The 19,252-nt window shown below is 42.8% G+C and overlaps 1 protein-coding gene across 1 annotated transcript in view; it reads right to left on the reverse strand.

Moving 5' to 3' along the window:
* Positions 1-12,907, reverse strand: part of RGS7BP (regulator of G protein signaling 7 binding protein) — a 97,417-nt gene extending 84,510 nt beyond the window's left edge. The window contains exons 1-2 of the mRNA XM_017665398.3: positions 12,091-12,907; positions 11,046-11,212 (exon numbers count right to left, since the gene is read on the reverse strand). Of these exons, the coding sequence (XP_017520887.1) occupies positions 11,046-11,212; positions 12,091-12,255 (332 nt within the window). The 5' untranslated portion in view covers positions 12,256-12,907. The remainder of the gene's footprint in view (positions 1-11,045; positions 11,213-12,090) is intronic.
* Positions 12,908-19,252: the final 6,345 nt, after the last annotated feature.

Consider the following 19,252-nt stretch of genomic DNA (forward strand, 5'->3'; position numbering starts at 1 on the left):
AGCGATGTATGTAAATTAGATCATGAAACTTGTATCCAGAAAACCCACATGACACAGTCCTGGCCAACTGTATGCACATGGAGGCTGCTAAGTGAGGCTTCTGAGAAAGTCCTCTAAAAAGGGACACACTTAAAAGTCTTATGTCTCAGCCTTTTGCTGTCTGCCCTTCCTACCTGCTGGAAACATGGACACAATTTTGGGAGCTGAAGCAGCAATCTTAGCACCTTGAGGAAAATGCCGGGAGTATTATAAAAATTTCAGTTCTGATATCTTAGAAACATGAATTAATGCTTCCTACTCCCTACTCCTGGGTTTTTAATTATGTGAGAAAATAAACCCTCATGTATTTAAGTCATTGAAATCTGCCCTATGTCATTTACAGATGAAGACAATTTCAAACTGATAATCTAGTTTTCTTTCTTTCCTCAGACATGCCAAGGTGGGTTCATCTTTTAGGACCCTTTACACCTTTTATTCTCTCTGAAATGCTTTTCTCTCAGATCATCACATGATTGGTCCCTTCTCCAAGTCAGGTATCCAAGCTGGCTCCCTCAGCTAGGAAGAAGAGAAAAACAGGCAGACAGGGAAAAAAATAACAAAAGGGCCTCTGAGGGGCCCTTCTGAGTACCTTATCTGAAAATAACTACACACTTGGCATCCATCATTCTGTAATAATATCAATCTATTTTATTTTCACTGCTTTTATCACTGTCTGAATTGTTCTCTTTTGCTTATTAATTTTGTCTTAGTCCATTCAGGCTGCTATAACAAAGTACCATGGACTGGGTGGCTTATAAAAAACAGAAATTTACAAAAAACAGAACTGCTCATAGTTTTGGAGGCTGGAAATCCAATAACAAGGCACCAGTGTGGTCACATTTGCTGAAGGCCCTCTTCCTGGCCCATAGTGGTGCTCTTGCTGCATCCTCGCATGGTGGAAGGGGCTAGGGAGCTCCCTGGAGCCTCTTTTATAAGGGCACTACTCCCATTGATGAGGGTTCCACCCTCACGGCTTCAGTATCTCCCCAAATCCCCATTTTCTAATACCATCACATTGGGTATTAGCATTTCAACATGTAAATTTTGCAGGAACACCAACATTCAGACCATGGAATTTCTTGATCACCCCACTATGAATGCAGGGACCTTCTCTGTTTTGTTTAGAACTGCTGTATCTCCAGCACCTAGACAAGCACGGGGCACATGGTGGGTACTCTATGAATAGGAAGATGACTTCCAGAGTTGGAAATGAATATATTTCCCCACAGAAAACACTGCCATATATGTTAAATAGATTTATAATTAGGGAATTATGAATTAAATGCCACTTAAGATCTAAGTATTATATGTAACATTGTTTCTATGAGATAATGAGTTTCAAGTTCAATTTCTCTTAATGAGCTCAGTATAGTGATCATAGATCATCTTGTAGCATATCCCCACATCCAAAAATCTCTGTCTTTCTACCTTTTATTCTTAATAGCTCATCAGATTTTAACTCCTTGATGAAATCTTTGATTTATTAAGGAAAGTTTTTAAAAAAAGATTTTAAAGAGTCTCACTCAAAGTCTGGTAGATTTGTTTAAAATTGATTTATTGAGTGCCACTATGTATATTCTTTGCAGGCCCTATTCCATTTCACATCCTGTCATGTGAAAATTATACTCAAGCCCTTTCAAAGGCACCTTGCCTAACTGCCTGTCCTCCCAGGTGGTTCCTGAACTTCTCTTTCCATGGGTCCGTTTAAAAGCAGCAACATCTTAATCCCTTTGTGATCCTTTCTTCTGTTCTGGATTTCAGTGTGAGGAGCACAGTGCACTATGATGAGACTGTAAGACCTTGACATTCAGGAGAATACATTATTTCTTTTAATAGCTAAAGAATATAGAAACCAGATATATAGACATAGGGCCATCCTGTTAAACACGCTTATGGGGTAAAAAGTAGAACAGTTTCAGAGTAGAGTTTACAAGTTAAATGGTGAAAGGTAAGTCTAGGAATATAGGTTGGATTCGGTAAGTTCAGCAATACAGTTACTGTTAGCTGTTTCCCAGAGCCGTTCTTTCCCTTTGCTTGGTAATAAAGTCCTCCTTTCATTTAAGGAGGCAGTGATGAAAGAATACCATTCCCAGCCTCCCTTGTTGGAGATGTGACCATGGGATGCGGTTCTGAAATTCTGGTTTGGGTTTGCTTTAAAAGAGCTGATCCCGCTGGGAACTTGTTCCCTTCATCCTTTCTTCTAGCTGGGGACGTGGACTGATAGCTGGAGCTTCTGCAATGATCTTGCATCCTAAAGTGGGACTGAGAATGAAAGCCATAAACTGGAATGGGTGACAGAATGATGATTTCATGGAGCCACCATTCGAGTCTGAAGTGTCCAGTCTAGGGCTTCTTTTCTGTGAGAAAGAAACTCTAGTGTCTTTAAGCAACTGCCACTTGGAATTTTTTGTTAAATGTAGCTAAACATAAGCCCTTTTGATACAGATGCTCACTTGGGGAACTATAAAAAATATCCCAATGCCCAGGCTGCATCCCAGCTCACTTAAATCAGAAACTTTAGGGGTGGAATAGGAGCACCAGCAATTTTGCAACGCTTCCCAGGTGATTGCAGGGTGCAGCCCAGGCTGAGAATCACTGCTTCAGGCCAACAGGCCTCATATCTCAATAGATATGCTTCAGATGTCTCAAGAGTCTCCTGGGGGAAGTGGTGGTGAATGGTTAAATTCTGGATTTCCAGGCCTAACTCCCCAGAGATCTTGGTTCTTTAGGTGTGGGTGCCCTGGCTGACTTTGCGACAGAGTCCAGGGACCACACGTGAAGACACCACCTTACATGATGGGAGACCTTTGGAAGTTTTAAAGCAAAGAAGTAACAAGATCAGAGGAAAGTTTTAGGAGGATTCATCTGGGCCTTGTGGATAAACTGAAAAGAAGAGGTGAGCGATTTAAGTAAGGAGACCACCCGGGAGGCACTACAATAGTTGATGGCATGGGCGTGTACATGACTGAGAACTAAGAGGATGGCCACAGAAGTGGGGGAAAAAGGAGAGACAATAGACACTGAAGAAGATAAAATACTTTAGGATTTGTTAACTACCAGAAGAGAGGTGAGGGGGATTTCAAGATATTTTTCTTAGCGACTGAAGTACTAAGAGGTTAACTTCTTTCAGATTAGTATTTCCCCTTTTCTTCAAATTCAGTTGTTAGTATAGATTATTAGTTTACTTACAGCTGCAAAGGTTTATTTTTGTTAACACACTGTATCTAGAGTGTCCCATTAGATCAGAAACTTTGCTTAATCAGCTCTTCTATTTAAAGGCTCAGACACTTTATCCCAACAAGTCTATTTCACAAATTTTAGTATTTATTTATATACATATATAAAAATATAAGTATATATAGGCAAGCAATATACATGTGTATATATATATATATATACATATGTATACAGACAAGCAATTAAATATTTTCATGTCAGTTTTACTTTCTTTTTGACAAGTCGCATCTTGTGGAGCAGAGGAACTACATGAACTAACTGGTGGGATAGTGACCACTCTGCAGCTGTGCTTTATGTAGGTATCTTTTCAGAGGAGACACAACTAAAATTTCAAGGACTAAAAACTTAAAGAATGGTTTTAAAAGGTGATCTCAATGGAAAATGGTTAACTATTGAATATAAAGCCACCAAGCAGACAGACGTTAGGGTGATATTTTTATCAAATAGCCTCAATTAACATATGCACTTTATGAGTAATTCTCAAATACATAATGCCTCCTGATAATCAACACCTGTGCCTCAAAAATCGATCTTAGGTATGCTCTTCAAGTCCTCTGTTATTTAAAAGCCAACATATTGGTTTTCCAGTTACAAACTAGAAAAAAAATCACAGTCAAAAGTAATACAAATGTCAAAAATGTAAGTTAATTTAACTTCTCAATTCTTATGAAATTCTGTGTCAAGACAGTTCCTTTCAAGAATACATTTGGAGATACCAAGTAAACTTAATGAACAAAAAAGACACACACAGCTTTGCGAGCTGCCACTCAGAGTACAAACATGAATGAAACACAGCCTTGCTCGCTTGGACTTCACAGTATAACTAATAAAGTGACGATGAATTTTCCTAAAGTTCGTTTTAGATTTAATTTTCTCTCTAATTGGAACATCTATTCAGACGGGTCTAACAAGGTGAAAGTCATTAGATCTTTTCAAAACATAAAAAGGCTAAACTTCAGCAGGCAACGGAAGAGCACTTGTCTAGATTCCACATCTCATTTAGTGTCATTGCTAATAATAGCCCTCTTCCTTAATCTGGTGTGAGTCAGCGCTTTGTCACTTGCTCCAGATTATGCTTATGGTCCTTAGGTAACAGAATTAGCACCACTGAGGGACCACCACCTACTCAGTTCTAGCCATGCAGACCAGAGAAGGTGAATGCCCCATAAGCGGACCATCAGGTGCCTCTCCTACTCCCCCACAAAAAATATGCTCTTCTGTAGTTGGATATTTTTTGTTCTACCTTCAGACACCAGTAATTAAATTGCTTAGAGAAAAAATGCTAACCATACTTGGGATTCAGTCCCATTGTGAACATATCCATTTCATACAGAAACCATTCTATTTCATGTTCTCAAACCCCACCCCTAATTTGAGCTACAATCCTGCAAATGATAAAACACTGGGCACTGGGAAGTCTTTGTGGGAAAGTGTGGAGAGAGCATGTAGATCATGTTGGGCAAAACACCATCCCCACTGGGCAAAACAGCCTGAAATAAGCATTCTGGAGACAGGTCAAGGGAATGTGCTGTGGGTTGCGTTATGTCTCCCCCCACCCCAAATTCATATGCTGAAGTCCTAACCTTATTTGGAAATAGGTCCCTGCGGGTGTAAGTAGTTAGATTAGCATGAGGTCACATGAAGCAGGGTGGGCCCCTAATCCATTATGACTGGTGTCCTCGTATAAAGAGGAAGTTTGGCCACACACACACACACACACACACACACACACACACCACACAGACAGGGCACAGGACATGTGAAGGTGAAGGCACAAATGCTTCAACAAGCCAAGGAACACCAATGATTGCCAGCAAACCTCAAGGAGCGAGAGGAGAACAGATTCTTCCTCCTGGCCCTCAGAAGGAACTGAACCTGCCTGCACCTTGATCTTGGACGTCTGGCCTCCAGAGTGTGAGACAAGAACTTTCTGTTGTTTAAGCCACCCACTTTCTGGTACTTTGTTACTGGAGCCCTAGCAAACGAATACAGAATTGTTCTACTGTCATTCTCTCTGATGGGCAGCATGCTTTGGTGTAGCTTTAAGTCACCTTTCACTATTTGACCAGAGAGAGTTAACATTTAAAAGCAAAACCACCTGCAATAGGAAGGGAAAATAAAAGACAGTGCGGGTAGCTTGGCATGCTTGCCAGCCAGGCCTCTTTCACTAACACCTAAGGCCTCCTGCACCATGTGGATCCTGAAAGCTGAGAGGGCTGCCTCCATGCTCAGCAAGTGCTTCTGTCCTCGACCTCCCCACAAGGCTGCTGCCGTCTCAGCCAAGAGTCAAAAAGGAGCATTTACAGGCTAAACTGCGGGTCTGCATTCTCTCGCTCCTCACTCTCCCTCCTCGCAACATACTAGCAAGCAGAAGCGGGAAGGGATAAGAACCAGCTAGGAATGGGACTGGAAAAAGAGGGCAGAAAAGTCAAACGGGAATCAAAACAAAACTAAAACAGACTTCCCCACCCCCCACCTCCATCCCCCAAAAATAGAAGAATGAAGGGGAATTGAGACAAAAAGAGAAAAGGCAGCAACAGGGGCATGGCTGGCCAGGAAAGTAACTGCTGGAGGGAGAAACCTGAAATCACGGGTGTGGATCTCTAGGATATTTATTATATTTTTCCATGAAGCCAATATGAAATTAAGATTCTTCTTGTAAGATTCTTCTTGTGATGATAGTTTGTTCACATCTTGACAAATGATGTGTCACATACATTTGTCACATAAAAATGAGTGATGATTCTGTAATTCAATCATCCAACTTCCTGCGTGGCATTATTTTTTTTATAGCTCAGTTCTGTAAACAAAGTCGATGTGGTTCTACATGAATTTACGTAGAGCAGTGCAGTGATGAAGCCTGAAGACTCAGAAGTCATTCAATTCAACACGCTCATGAAAGTGTACAGAGAATTTATTAGACTTGTCCAATGTCACTCAGCCTATATCAAACTAAATCAAAAGATTTTGTAAATATTATATAATTTATGAAGAATCTAGGCTGATTTATACAAAGAAAACATTTCCACCCATAGCCACTTTTGAACCCTCACATCTCCATGTAGTTTTAAGGCATTAAAGAGGAGGTTTTTGATAGCAATCTGGGAGAATTTAACCTAGAAAATACCTCAGAATGTAATTTTTAAAAATAAATGAAAATTTATTCCAGCCAAAATATTTATTTGAAAAATAGATGATGGATAAATATATGTTTTATATAAATGTATCTTGACCACCTCAATTACATGAATCTGAACTTGGTAATAACATTTACTACATGCTAGGCAGCCTTCTAAGTGCTTAACTCAGTCCTCACAATGCTATACATGATTTGGTTCAATTATTTACTAACCCCACTTTGCTGATTAGGAACGTGAGGCAGAGAGATATCTTTGTGTGAGGTCACACTATTTGTGAATGGTTAGGCTGAGATTTGAACACTGGCAGCATAGCTCTAAAGTCTAAGTACTTAACCACTGTACCAGAATGCCAGTCATTATCCTGTCCAGCAATATGCATAGTGATGCACATGTATCCCTCATAAGTGGTAAAGTCAGGAATTTACCTAGGTCTTAATCTGATTTAGAGTCTGCTCTTTCCACTCATACTATAGTGCCTCTCACATTATCACACTTGGTCTCGCTGACTCTCAGCAGCAGTGCTAACAGAAGGCAGTGGTGTGAAGAGGATCCTGTATAACAGAGACACCTCAGAAGCAGTACAGGAAAAGGAACCCTAACTACCAGCTTGTCAGCCACAACATAACACTCATGGGGTTTGCTCTGGGTCCCTCTAGCTTGTGTGCTGTGCTCGTCTCTCTTCCTTCTCAGGAGGTGGTGTGGTTGATGGAACAGGCCCTAGATCAGGGAGTAAGAGGCCTGAGTTGCAGTCTTAGAGTAGCCTTGACCTGGCAGTGCCATCGGCAGCCTGGCATCACACATTCAGTTCCCTAAGTCCTCTCAGCTACCCAATGAATGAGCATGACAACTAGTTTACAGAGGAGGGAACTGAGACTCAGAGAGTTAAGTCATTCCGTCAAGGTCACAAAAGAAGGTATTTAGCTGAGGTGTGCCTGACTGCAAAATCTTCAGGCATATTTGGCCAATTCTAAAGTCACTTTAAATCTCAGACTCCTCAGATATAAACCAAGGACGTTGTGCTAAATTAATAGTCTCTGTGCCACAGAGCACTAGGGATTCCTCAAAGGTGTCTCAGCAGTCATGTTGGGAAGGAAGTCCAAGGATACAGGGTCTGGACAGACACATACCCTGATAGACACACACACGCCCCGGGCAGTGCAGAGCAATGCCACTTTGACCTGCCTTCTAAATCTGTCTTTCCACATTTACATTAAAGGGGGAATTCTGCTAATAAACCAAGTTTGGGGACACTGCAGTGATTTAAGGCCCCTCTTAGCCCTAATGTCTAGGAAGGCTCTGCATTGTAAAGGTAGAAACACAGATAAATCTGGCCAGTCAGCAGAGCCTTTGGATTCACCTGACTGGGTCTGTCCAGAAAACACCTCAGGCCTTTGAAAGAAAAGGTTGTTTTGTGCCTGAGCTTTGCTGATCTAAACATAATTTGAGAAAGGGTTTTGATTATGTCTGGGAAGATGCCTTCTTACCAGCTAGTGAGAAACATAGCTCATGTTTTCTCCTCTGTGGTCACCATTCCTTGAGGGTCTCAACTGGTGAGGGATGAAAGGGATGTAGCATTTATGGCTTAATTCTGACTCATGATTTTCTCTCTTCCTCTCTATTTAGTCTGCTTCATCCTCTGTCTACCCTGCCCACCTGCACCACTGTCTTCCTCCTCTGGCCGCAATGCCAGGTAGGTAAGCACAAAAGGGGTGATCTGTGTTGGTAAAAAATGAGTGAATTCATTTATTCTTTCAAGTCCTGCTGTTCCCCCACCTGTATTCCTACACAGAGCAAAGCATTGGTGCTTAGATGAAAGCTATCGGGCAGGCATCTTGATGAATGCACGGATAACCAGGTTTTTTTTATTCTTCCTCATTCAGACCCCTTTCATGAAAAGTTACATGTGCAGAAAAGAATAAAGCCAACAAAAGGCAAGTGGTAATCATAGAGATGGTGATACCATTTTAAAAAACACCTATTGAGGTATGCTTGGCATACCATAAAATTCACTCATTTTAAGTGTGCAATTTAATGATTATTTTGTAAATATACAGTTGTACAACCACCCCCCTAATTCAATTGTGGAACATTTCTATCACTCCAGAAAGATACAGCGAGTGCATTTGTAGTTACTCCCTGCTCCAAACCCCAATCCTAGGCACCCACTAATCTACTTTCTAGCCCCTGTAGATTACTCTTTCTGAGCATTTCCTATCAATGGAATCACATGATATGTGGCATTTTGTGACTGGCTTCGTTCATTTAGTATACTCTTTTTGCAGGTTATACATATGTTAGCATGTCGCTGTACTTCCATCTTTTTTAAGTAACCTCTCTTTGAATGGCGGTGTTACATAGAGAAAAGATGGTGGACTTTGGAATCCCACATGAAATTGTGGGGTTGAACCAAGGTTGAACCATCTAGTTGTGTGACTTTGGGCAAGTTCCTTAACTGCTCTGAGACCCACTTGTAGAATAAAGATAATAATCCCTCCCTCAGAAGATTAGTCTATGGATTAACTGGGTAGTGCTGGCAAATAATGGGCAGTCAAGAAATCTAGTCTGTCTGTTTATCTATATTCCCCAGGAACTTTTGCTTTTCTTACCCCTGCTTCAAATTTTAAAGTGAAACCTACAGCCTCTTACCAGTCCTCACACTGAGCTTGAAATGAGAGCCCACATAACAATATCCCCAGCAACATCTGGAATGGAATTCTGCCAAAGGGAGTCGCATCCTTCATTAATGCAGCCGAGGTGGTGAGGAGCAAAGGGATTTCCTTCAATTATATTGCTGTCATTTTTTAGGAAGAGGGTTAAACTGTATTTAACTATTATTTTAAGGAGGAAATGTTTCAAATTCAACCCTAGAACATTCTTTACAGTTAGCCGTACCTTCAAGGCTCTAAGAAAAACGTATTTTCACATTAATTTTTATAAAACTGCCCCATAACATGAACCCTCAGATAACATGTAAGCAAATTGCAAAGGACTCTAATCCCTAGTAAATAAAATCCACCTCAAATCCTCAAAATTCAACTTCTAGCCAGTAGTTTCAGATTATTTCCTAAACCTTTAGAAGAATCTGAATTTCATGTGTGTAGCAAAATAGCCTAATTGAACTCCCTGTTCATTTGTCCCGTACATCTCTGATTAGAACATGTCATCAATTTAAGTTCCAACTCCCATTTTACACTCTTGGACACAAGGTTTTCAAGGATGCTATTTCTTAGCTCTGAGCATAAAATCCTCTGTTCTAAATGTGTTTTCCTTCTGAATCATTATTTCTCTACAACTTTTAATGCACTGTACTGCCCTTTGTGTTTGACTGTTTCTCCTCCCTTCTTGTTTGGGATTTATCACAGACACATTTCTTCCCAAATTTCTGAAACACTTATATATAATTCTCTTCTACCTCCTAGATTCACTTCTTGTTAGGTACATAATAACAGCTAAAATAGAAAAGGATAAGGCTTCTTAATATTTCTATTAAATAAAATAGGTTTGTAACATCTTATTTATTATTCATTTCTAGAAGATTAGCATAGTGTATCTTTTTTCATGATATAAAATTTCTGTTGTGAAATGAAAACTAGTTTTAGGAGCAGAAACGTCTGCCTTTCTAATCTGTATATACCAATAATAGTCACTATATGTACTGGCTTTATAGATGACAAAGAGTGATTCTTTCAAATAAGTAAATTTGATATAATCCCTACAAGAGATTAACCTGCAATATTATCAGGTGAGTCTAAGATAGACTTCTATTGTGATAAAACCATTCTCACACAAACAGAAGGCTATTATCTAGACTGAATCAAATAAATTAATGTATTTATATAAGATTCCTGTGTTTCTTTGTTCTATGTGCTTATCTGAAAACAGGAACTGTTAACAAAATCCATGACTAACTTTCTTCCAATATTGAGAGATCAGGAAGTGGACGGGGTCTCAGGAGAGTTTTCACTCACTGTATTATCACCTAAAATAAGCTTGGGAATCCATAAATGTGATCAAAATAAACAAAAATAATAGGGGTGTGTATGTGATAAACAGCTTAGATTTAGTTAGATTTGTGCATTTCCCCAATCTTTAAAAACCTCTTCTTATGTTAAAATTTCCCTTCCATACACTACAGTGAAGAGAATAATTTATATCCAAGATTTTATTTCAGGAATTTTGTTTTAAATGGTATCATAGGAATTTTCCTCATGGTATAAATAGTTTAGTAGATCTGGGATTTAGCAAAGATTTTCTCTCTACTGTACGGGCCTCTTGTGCAGTAGATGTTTAGTGGCAGATGACAAAATAATCTTGAGGCATGAGGATTTGACTTCAGTTTGATGCCCAAACATTCTGCAAAACACCCCTTAAGACCCAAATTCTAATATGTAGCCAGCATATTGAAAGTTAATTTTTAAAAAATCACTTAATGACCAAAATCTTCAGTATATATACAAGAACCACACAACCTTCAGATTATAATTTGGCCTGTAGTTTGTTTATTGCTCTCCTGAGATCCTGATGTCAGGATGATTGGTTAAAACCCCAAATTTGCAGAGATCATCTCTGAGGCCTTGTGGCATCCACGCACTATGCATATATATTCAAATAATGCCAAGAGGCTCCTACCCTGAGATGGCAGCAAGTTTTTGGTGTGCCTGACGGGCCATTTCACAGCCTTTGGTTCTTGTCTTGTGCATTTCTGCCCGGAGTGAGGGGCAGCTGACAGAGACGTCCCCAATAGAAATGACCAACTCTCGGTACAGGGCCACTTGTGTGTTGAACTCTTGGACCAGCTAGAAAAGAAGCAAGTTTCTTTAAGGATAAGGAAGAACTTATCATCACAGTTTCCTGTTTCAGGCACATTCACAGGGGCTTTCACTAACCCCTGGGCCACCTCCCCAGATCTCCAGCTAAGGAGCCTACTATGTGTTTAAAGACTAAGGTGCAAAGACAGTCAGTTCTCTTCATCCAAGGCACACATTTATTCTTCACTGGGAAGTCTGGTCATGGAAATTCTATTTCCAGACCCACCTGCCCCCACCCTTCAGACTCATTTCTGAAGAGCAATGACATATTTGCAGGCAGCCCTGCTCCTGCCAGGTCACTAGGAAGTGATGCTGAAAGCTCTCACAGACATTCCACTCCACTACAGCTAGGAGACTGGAAGTTGCTTGGGGATAAGGGCCAAAGGGAGGTTGTAAGTACGCACACCATTCACCTCCTCCCGGGCCACTGAACCCCCCTGGCTGCGGAGGCTGATGGGAAGACCGGCCACAGCCTTTGCGCTGGAACCTTCGCCCCCTCCGCAGCGCCCCGTGCGCTCTGTTTGGGTCGGTTGCTACTGTCTCCCCACAAAGCAGCACCCCCACTTTCCATCCCCTCCCTCCCCGGTGAGAGTGTCAGTTCACATCTGTCACATCCTCCATTACCCTAGGCAGGTTAGAGGCACGACCTACAGCTGCTGACCCCAAAATCCTTGCAGTGCACTTCTTTGCGGGGCCGTTACGACCCGGGTGTCACCTGAATTTGGGGGACGGCAGATTTAAAAATAGTGCTTGTGCACGTGATCGACAAGGAGGAGCTGAGGGTGGGGGAGTGGCTGGTACTCAAGCAAACGGTCAACATACAAAATCTGCCCCCTCCCCCGCCGAAAGGCTCAGTTTTCACCTACCATCTTGCAGTCGTCCAGGGCTCGCTGGGTTTTGTGGGCGCTCTCGGAGCCGCTGCCCCTGCGCTCCCAGTCGCCGCTCTGCAGCGGGGGTTTGCTGATCTGGAAGATTGAGGAGCGGGTGGACCGGCTGGGGCGCTTTTTGCGCCCATTCGGTGCAGAACTCATGCATACACATCCACCAAGCCGAAGCCTCTGGTGCAGTGCGCCCCAGCGCGGGCGGCCCAGTAGTTGCCCTGCGTGCCGCCGCCAAGCAGCCGGAGCTGGGACCCGAGGCCGGACGCTCACAGGGTTAGGGCTGGCTGCGCGGGTGGGTAACCTTCAGCTTGAAGGAGAGCCGGGGAAGCGCTGGCTGTGCCGTGCAGCATCGCTTCCACTAGCAGCGAGGAAGAGGCTCGGTTAAGTTCTGCTTAGCATTACCGGCCCTGTCCCGGGAACTGGGCGCTGGCGCGGGCTCGCACCGCCTTCCCCTCGGCATGGATTGCAAGGCTGGGCGAGAAGGAACCTGCCGCCTGGCGGTTCCGAGTTTCCATTCAGATGGGGGGAGAAGCTTTCAAAGCCTGCGCTGCAAGGTGGGGGCGGGGGGCGAGTGTCGCTCTTGCTTCAGCGTCTTCCCGCAGCGGCGCCCGGCTGTCTTTTCCCTCCCTCCCCCGTCGCCAGGCCTGGAAGGGCTGGCAGTCCCCGAAGAAGGCAATTGGCTCTAAACGGCTGCCTTGATCCCTCGTCTCTACGGGCTCCTCTGTTTGAGGATCCCAAATGAATCCGTGGCGGGACTGGCGGACGCAGGGAGTCAGTCCGGCTGACGTTGTTCACGGCCCCGCACATTGATAGGACAGGAATACTAATGTGATCCGTCCATACAACCCCCTTCCCCCTCCACAGTTTATGCACTTATCCAATCAAATCCCCGGGAACATCAATTGCAATATTACTTCATCGGTTCTATTATTAGAAACGAAAAGTGTCATCAGAGTGGAGCACATTACCACATGCTGGGACCTGAACACGGGTTCCAAAGCAGCCCATGTGGGCTTGAGGCCCTCACCATCTGAAACAGACTGGGGACCACAGATAATCAAAACCCAAACGCAGGAGGGAGTGGGGTTTTTGCTTCAAAAGGAAGATCTCTTGATGACAAAAGGAAAGCTTTGTTTGCTTGAGTTTTCTTTTCTATCTTTGTTAGGTGTGTGCAGGGGAGGGGGCAGAGAAGGCGACCCACAGTGGTGGGACAGAACGCACAGAAGCCTTCAGTGAAGCTGGTCCTAATTCCATCCTGTTTTAACTAGTAAAACTCCTGATCTTGCATCCCAGAGTCTCAGGATCAGCTCTGAGCTTCCCAATAAAGACTTGAATAAGTTAGAGCCAACATTTGGAGTTCCCTGGGCACTCAAAGTAACCCAATTCTCCTCTATGGGACATCAGAAACCAAGAGGCCAATGGAAGTGGCTCAGGAGAATGGACAGGATGCCTGCTTGAAAGGGGCCAGAGTGAGTTCCTGGGCCATCTAAGTCTACACTTAACACTGCCACCCTAAGATTCTTCTGGGAGGAAGAGAGGTGGAGTAGGCATTCAACACCAATGCTTTGAGAATGCTTGTGCCCATGAATGATTTATTTGGAAGGGACAAATAAAGAGGTCTGCCACAGGGGAACTAAAGTGCTGAAAAGCCCCATGAAGAACAAGTGAGAAGTTCCCCATTAATCTTCTAAGGTCCCACCTCCAACTTCTCTGGCATGGAAAGGGGTTAGAGACTGTTTCAATCACAAGTAAGCAGTGATTTAATCAAGCATGCCTAGATAATGAAATCTCCGTAAAACTCCCTAAACAGTGGGGTTCAGGGATTTTCTGGGTTGGTGGAGATGGAGTCTCTGGAAGGGTGGCATACCTGCAGAGGGCTTAGAAGCTCCTTACCCTGCACCCCTCATACTTGCTATGCATCTCTTCCTGAGTTGTATTGTTTATAATCAACTGGCAAGTAAAGCACATTCCCAAGTTCTATTAAGTCATTCTAGCAAATTATTGAATTTGAGGAGGCTTCATGAGAGCCCCTGAAATTGTAGTCAAGTTGGACAGAAGTATGGGTCACCTAGAAACTTAATATTTGTGACTAGCCTCTGAAGTGGGGGCAGTCTTGTGGGACTGAGTCCTTAAACATGCGAAGTGTGACACTGACTCCTGGTAGGTAGTGTCATTGAATGGTAGTGAGTTAAGGCAGGGACACGGGACAAGCAGCACGGTTAATTTTTCCTGCCTATGATGTAAAATGTCGATATAAACAGTGTAGTAAGAACAGGAGGGACTCCATTTTAAGGCTAAGACTCCATTTTAAAAACCAGGGAATTTGGAGGTAAGATTCCTAACGTATTCTTTGGTAATCAGCCAACAACCTATGTTAAGGCAGGGCAAGCAGCCCTAACTGCTATGTTCCCAGTGCTTGAGGGTAACCATTACCTTGGAGAAGAACAAAATCCATAAATTCCTTGTGTTAAATTTATCTTACAGAATATCTAGAGGACTGACAGTGGATGGTGACATAACGTCTCTTACTGAAGAGAAACATCATGAGACCACATGCCAAGCCTACGACCTACCCATCCCACCCCCAACCTTTGCCCTGTTCTCAAAAGCCTTCAAAGACAGAATTCTAAAGCCTTAAGCATGCCTCCTCCCTGAGGTTGCCTGCATTCCCCTTCAAGTGTGCACTTTTTGCCTTATATAAAGACTTCTCACTGCTCAACCTGCTGTGTTTTGTCTCTGTACTCTTCCAGTGGTTAGTGTCTTGTTTCTCTGATATTTCAGTCTATATTATAGACTTAAGCACTAGTGTTCTCTCTCTCTCTGTACTACTTCAGACAAGGAGGGAAGGGCTACTACGATCTCTGGTTGGGGTTTTTAAGCTCCCATTGCCTGGGTGATCCAGATGGGACTGCAGCTGTATGATCATGCTCTTTACAGCCTGCCTGAAAATTTCCTTTCTTTGCCTTTGGCAGCTTGTTAGAACTCACTCCATCCAGTGCACTGCGGTGCCTCCAAATCCAAGGGTGGTAGGGTCTTAGTTCCCACAGTGTGCAGATTCACATGGGCACTGGAGGCCAGGTGACCCTGGCTTCTGGAGTAGGTAAGGGATCTGCCCTATGCTGAGCAGGAGTTCAACATGCTTTCCTTTCTCCCTGTTCTTCCTTGCTCTCTGCTGCCTGCAAAGCAGCTGCCATTCACTGCTACTCACTTTAATGAATTCTTTCATATCTACACTCATCTGGTCTGTTTGAGAATTCTTTCTCTATCAGAGTCAAGAACCCTCCCCTGTCCAGGTTGAGGTTTCACCTAGTGCACAGGGAGAGACTTCCCCAGAGGCAGCTGCCTGACAACGGTAGGACACTGGGTTTGTGTTGGAGAGTTGGAGAAGTTATGTTGAAAGAGGTACCGTGTATTTGGTTGGGGAGAAAAAAACTTACCAGGTGGATGTCTGAATGGATATTGAGCTACATTTGCATAGAACTTCACAAAAGACTGGGAGTCAGTTTCCCTAGCAAAGAGTCGAGAGGGAGGCCTTAGCCCTACCCCAGACCTAGGGGTACTGCAGTTCTCCAGGAACTCAGAAGGCAAAGAGACCAATGTGAAGGATTCTTCTGGTGGCTGAGTCTCCCCAAATATAGAAAGATAAAAGAGGTAAATTCTTAGCCAGCTCTCTGACTGTTCCTCTCCTTAAGTCTCTATGTCCTTTCTGCTTCTGTTAGGGGAGATTAAGAACACATCAGGTGATTTTCTGGGATTTGGCAAGGGTTAGGATGCTGAGGAGGAAGGTACAGAGAGCTCAGAGGCTTTAAGGAAAGATGGATAATCTTCATTTGTAAATCAGTTGAGTCTTGTGATACAAATCCCTTTCATTACCACTAATAACTAGCCCCCCACCCACACCAAACTTAGAGTCTGCTCTAACCCAAGTTCGTGATGCTTTGGAGAATTAAGGGAAAAGGGCTGCATTTTACATGCATGTGACATAGAACAGAGAAATAGAACACTGGAGGTCAGTCTTCTGGAAATCTTTTGCCAACACTCTTATTTCAATCCCGTTCCCTGCAGGGAAATAGTGACTGCCACCAGATTTGAGCCCCTCAAAGCTCCTCAGTGGTAGGTTTTCACTCCAACTACCACCATCTGGTTTCTACTCCCCGCTTCTTCTGCCTAGAGACAATTTCAACAAGTTAAAAGGGAAGAAAAAAAGTCAACACAATTGCACCGCCCTATTTCCATGCCATATTTCCTGCGAGAGGTGGGAGGGGTGAATAGATGAGTTAAATTCAATGCCACATCTGAAGGACTACAGATTTGGAGACCTGCTAGGGGAATTAAAGGGAAATTATCATTTGTAGGTGCCCCTTGGCCTTCCCGGATGCACAGCCCAAACCATTTCCCTGAGAGGGGAGAAAAACAGCATCAACTGCTAAGCTGTCTCTTCCAGGGACAAATGCTGTAATCAGAATAGCAGCAGGCAGGCCTAGTTCCCTCACCTTCCCCCACATTCAAAACAGCATGAATTTACATTCCTGGGGCTGTCTGACTGCCAAATAGAAGTGTAAAGTTTAGTCGGGAATCCCTACAAGGGCACATTTTCTGATCATCCAGACCCAGCTTTGGCAGGGCCCTAATAGTGGGTCCTCCACAGGTATAAACCTTTGACCCACTTCACATCTGAGATTCCCTCCAATGGAAGATCCACGTTATGTTTCATGTTCTGTTTACAGTAATTTTGGAGAATTCACTTTGATTTGGAATCTTCAACAAATGAATATTAGCTTAGAATGAATGTGAGCAACTGGTAAGTTTCTTCAACTTGGTGCTGTGAGGAACCACAGTGGGACTCAATGATGCACATCTCCAACTAGGAGCCGGTTTCCCCTAGGAGCACAGTTCCAGGAGGGGCAAAATGAAAGGACCTTATCTGTGTGGGTGTGTGATATGGGCCACGAAAAATACACTGAGAGGCTGAGGTTTGAGGAGTTTGAAGGATCTAAATGGAATGATCAAGTTATTTTCTGTTAGTGTCAAAAAAGATTAAGTTATTGCAGAGAATTTAGTAACTAAACCATCTAATACATAGTTTACACTAAAAAACAGGAGAAAGCACAGTATATTGGGACTGATTAATTTCAAAAATATTTTTGAGTGGTTTTATTAGGTGTACTTCCAGGTTTTATTAGTTCTAAAGTTTATATAAACTTTGGGGCCCTTCTTTAACAAAAAGAATCTCACAATTTAAGTACAAAATTAGAAATATGGTCTTGGAAGGAGCCTATGCAAGCGAAGTTCCCTGAAGATAGGCTTTATTACCTTCATGGTAAATTTCCACGTTTGATGTCTATTGCATGCATAGTGTACATCTGGTGTTTTGCCTTCTCGTTTTTATTCTTTTTCTGATAATTGTGCCTTAAATTTCCTTTGAGGAATCAGTCTTCTGTTACTTTCTGTCACATGGCTCATGGTTTGGTATATGACTCAGGCCTGGCCAATAAGAGTACAGTTGCTGGGCGTCTGGGGAGGTCTCTCCTTGTGCTCTAGGTGAAACCTCAACCTGGACAGGGAAGGGTTTCTGACTCTGAACAAGAAAGAATTCTCAAGTAGGTCTGATGAGTGTAGGTAAGGAAGGAATTCTTTGGAGTTAGAATAGCAGCGAATGGCACCTGCTTTGCAGGCAGCAGAAAGCAAGGAAGAACAGAGGGAGGAAAGGGAAACTCATTGAACTCCTGCTCAGCATAGGGCAGATCCCTTGCCAACTACTGAAGCCAGGGTCACCTGGTGTCTAGTGTCTGCTTGAATCTATACAGCATGGGAACTAAGCCCCTAGCACCCCAGGATTTGGGGGAGTTGCAGAGCACTGGATAGAGTGAGATTATGTTATGAGAACTTTCCAAAGGCAAAGAAAGATTTTCAGGCAGGCTACCAAAGAGCATGATCATACAGCTGAAGTTCTTCTGGGTCACCCAGGCGATAGGACCTTGAAAATCAGAAATATTAGTAGCCCTTCCCTACTTGTCTGAAGAAGGACAGAGATAGAAGAATAGTGCTTAAATATAGAAAATAGAATGAAATAACAAAGTAACAAAGATGCTTACCACTGGAAGAGCACAGAGACAAAATCCATGAGCAGTGAGAAGTCTATTTAAGGCAAAAGTACACACTTGAAGGGTGGGGAGTGTGGGCAACTTCAGAGAGGAGGTACACTTAAAGGTTTAGGATTCTGTCTTCTAAGGCTGTCAGGAATGGGTCAAAGGTGGGATTGTAGGCATGATATGTGGTCTCATGATGTCCACAGTCAGTCCTCTAGATATTCTGTAAGAAGAATTTAACACAAGGAATTTATTGATTTTGTTCTTCTCCAAGGTATTGGTTACCCTCAAGCACTAGGAATGTATCAGTTAGGGTTGCTTGCCCTGCCTTAAATAGGTTGGCTGATTACCAAAGTATGTATTAGGAATCTTATGTCCTAACTCCCTGGGTTTTAAAATGGTCTCTTTGCCTTAAGATGGAGTCTCTTCTGTTCTTTTAATACTGTTTATTTAGTGGCATTATTCATCATAGGCAGGACAAGTTAATCACGATGCCTGTTGTATGTCCCTGCCGTACCTCAGCACTACATTCTAGTGGCCACAATGATTGGTTTAATAATGGGTGTGAAATCTAAGCTGAACCAATGAACTTTAGGCCTTGGGAATTTCTCTGGAACTGTTTGGTTGAAAGTGAAATTCCCAGTACTTAACCTTTTTTTTTTTTTTTTTTTTTTTTTTTACCATTTTTATGTGTTTCAAGCTAACATTAAGAGTTTCATTCCATTGGCTTGCTGGGGTGATACCAGGAAAGCCTGGAAGTTGTGGTGGCTGCCTTTGCCACTCCTGGTCATGAGAATGCCTGAGAGCCAACCCAGAGGAAATCAGGGAGAGATGAAGAAAGATTGACTCTTTTTTTAAATCAAGGTATGATTGACATACAACATTATATCAGTTTCAGGTGTACAATATCATGGTTCATTATTTGTATATATTGTGAAATGATCAACACAGTAAGTCTAATTACCATCCATCAATATATACAGATACAGAATTTTTTTCTTGTGTTGAGAACTTCTAAGATTTACTCTTTTAGCAGCTTTCAAATATGCAATACAGTA

Source organism: Manis javanica, chromosome 1 (genome assembly GCF_040802235.1).
Source record: "Manis javanica isolate MJ-LG chromosome 1, MJ_LKY, whole genome shotgun sequence".
Taxonomy (NCBI): domain Eukaryota; kingdom Metazoa; phylum Chordata; class Mammalia; order Pholidota; family Manidae; genus Manis; species Manis javanica.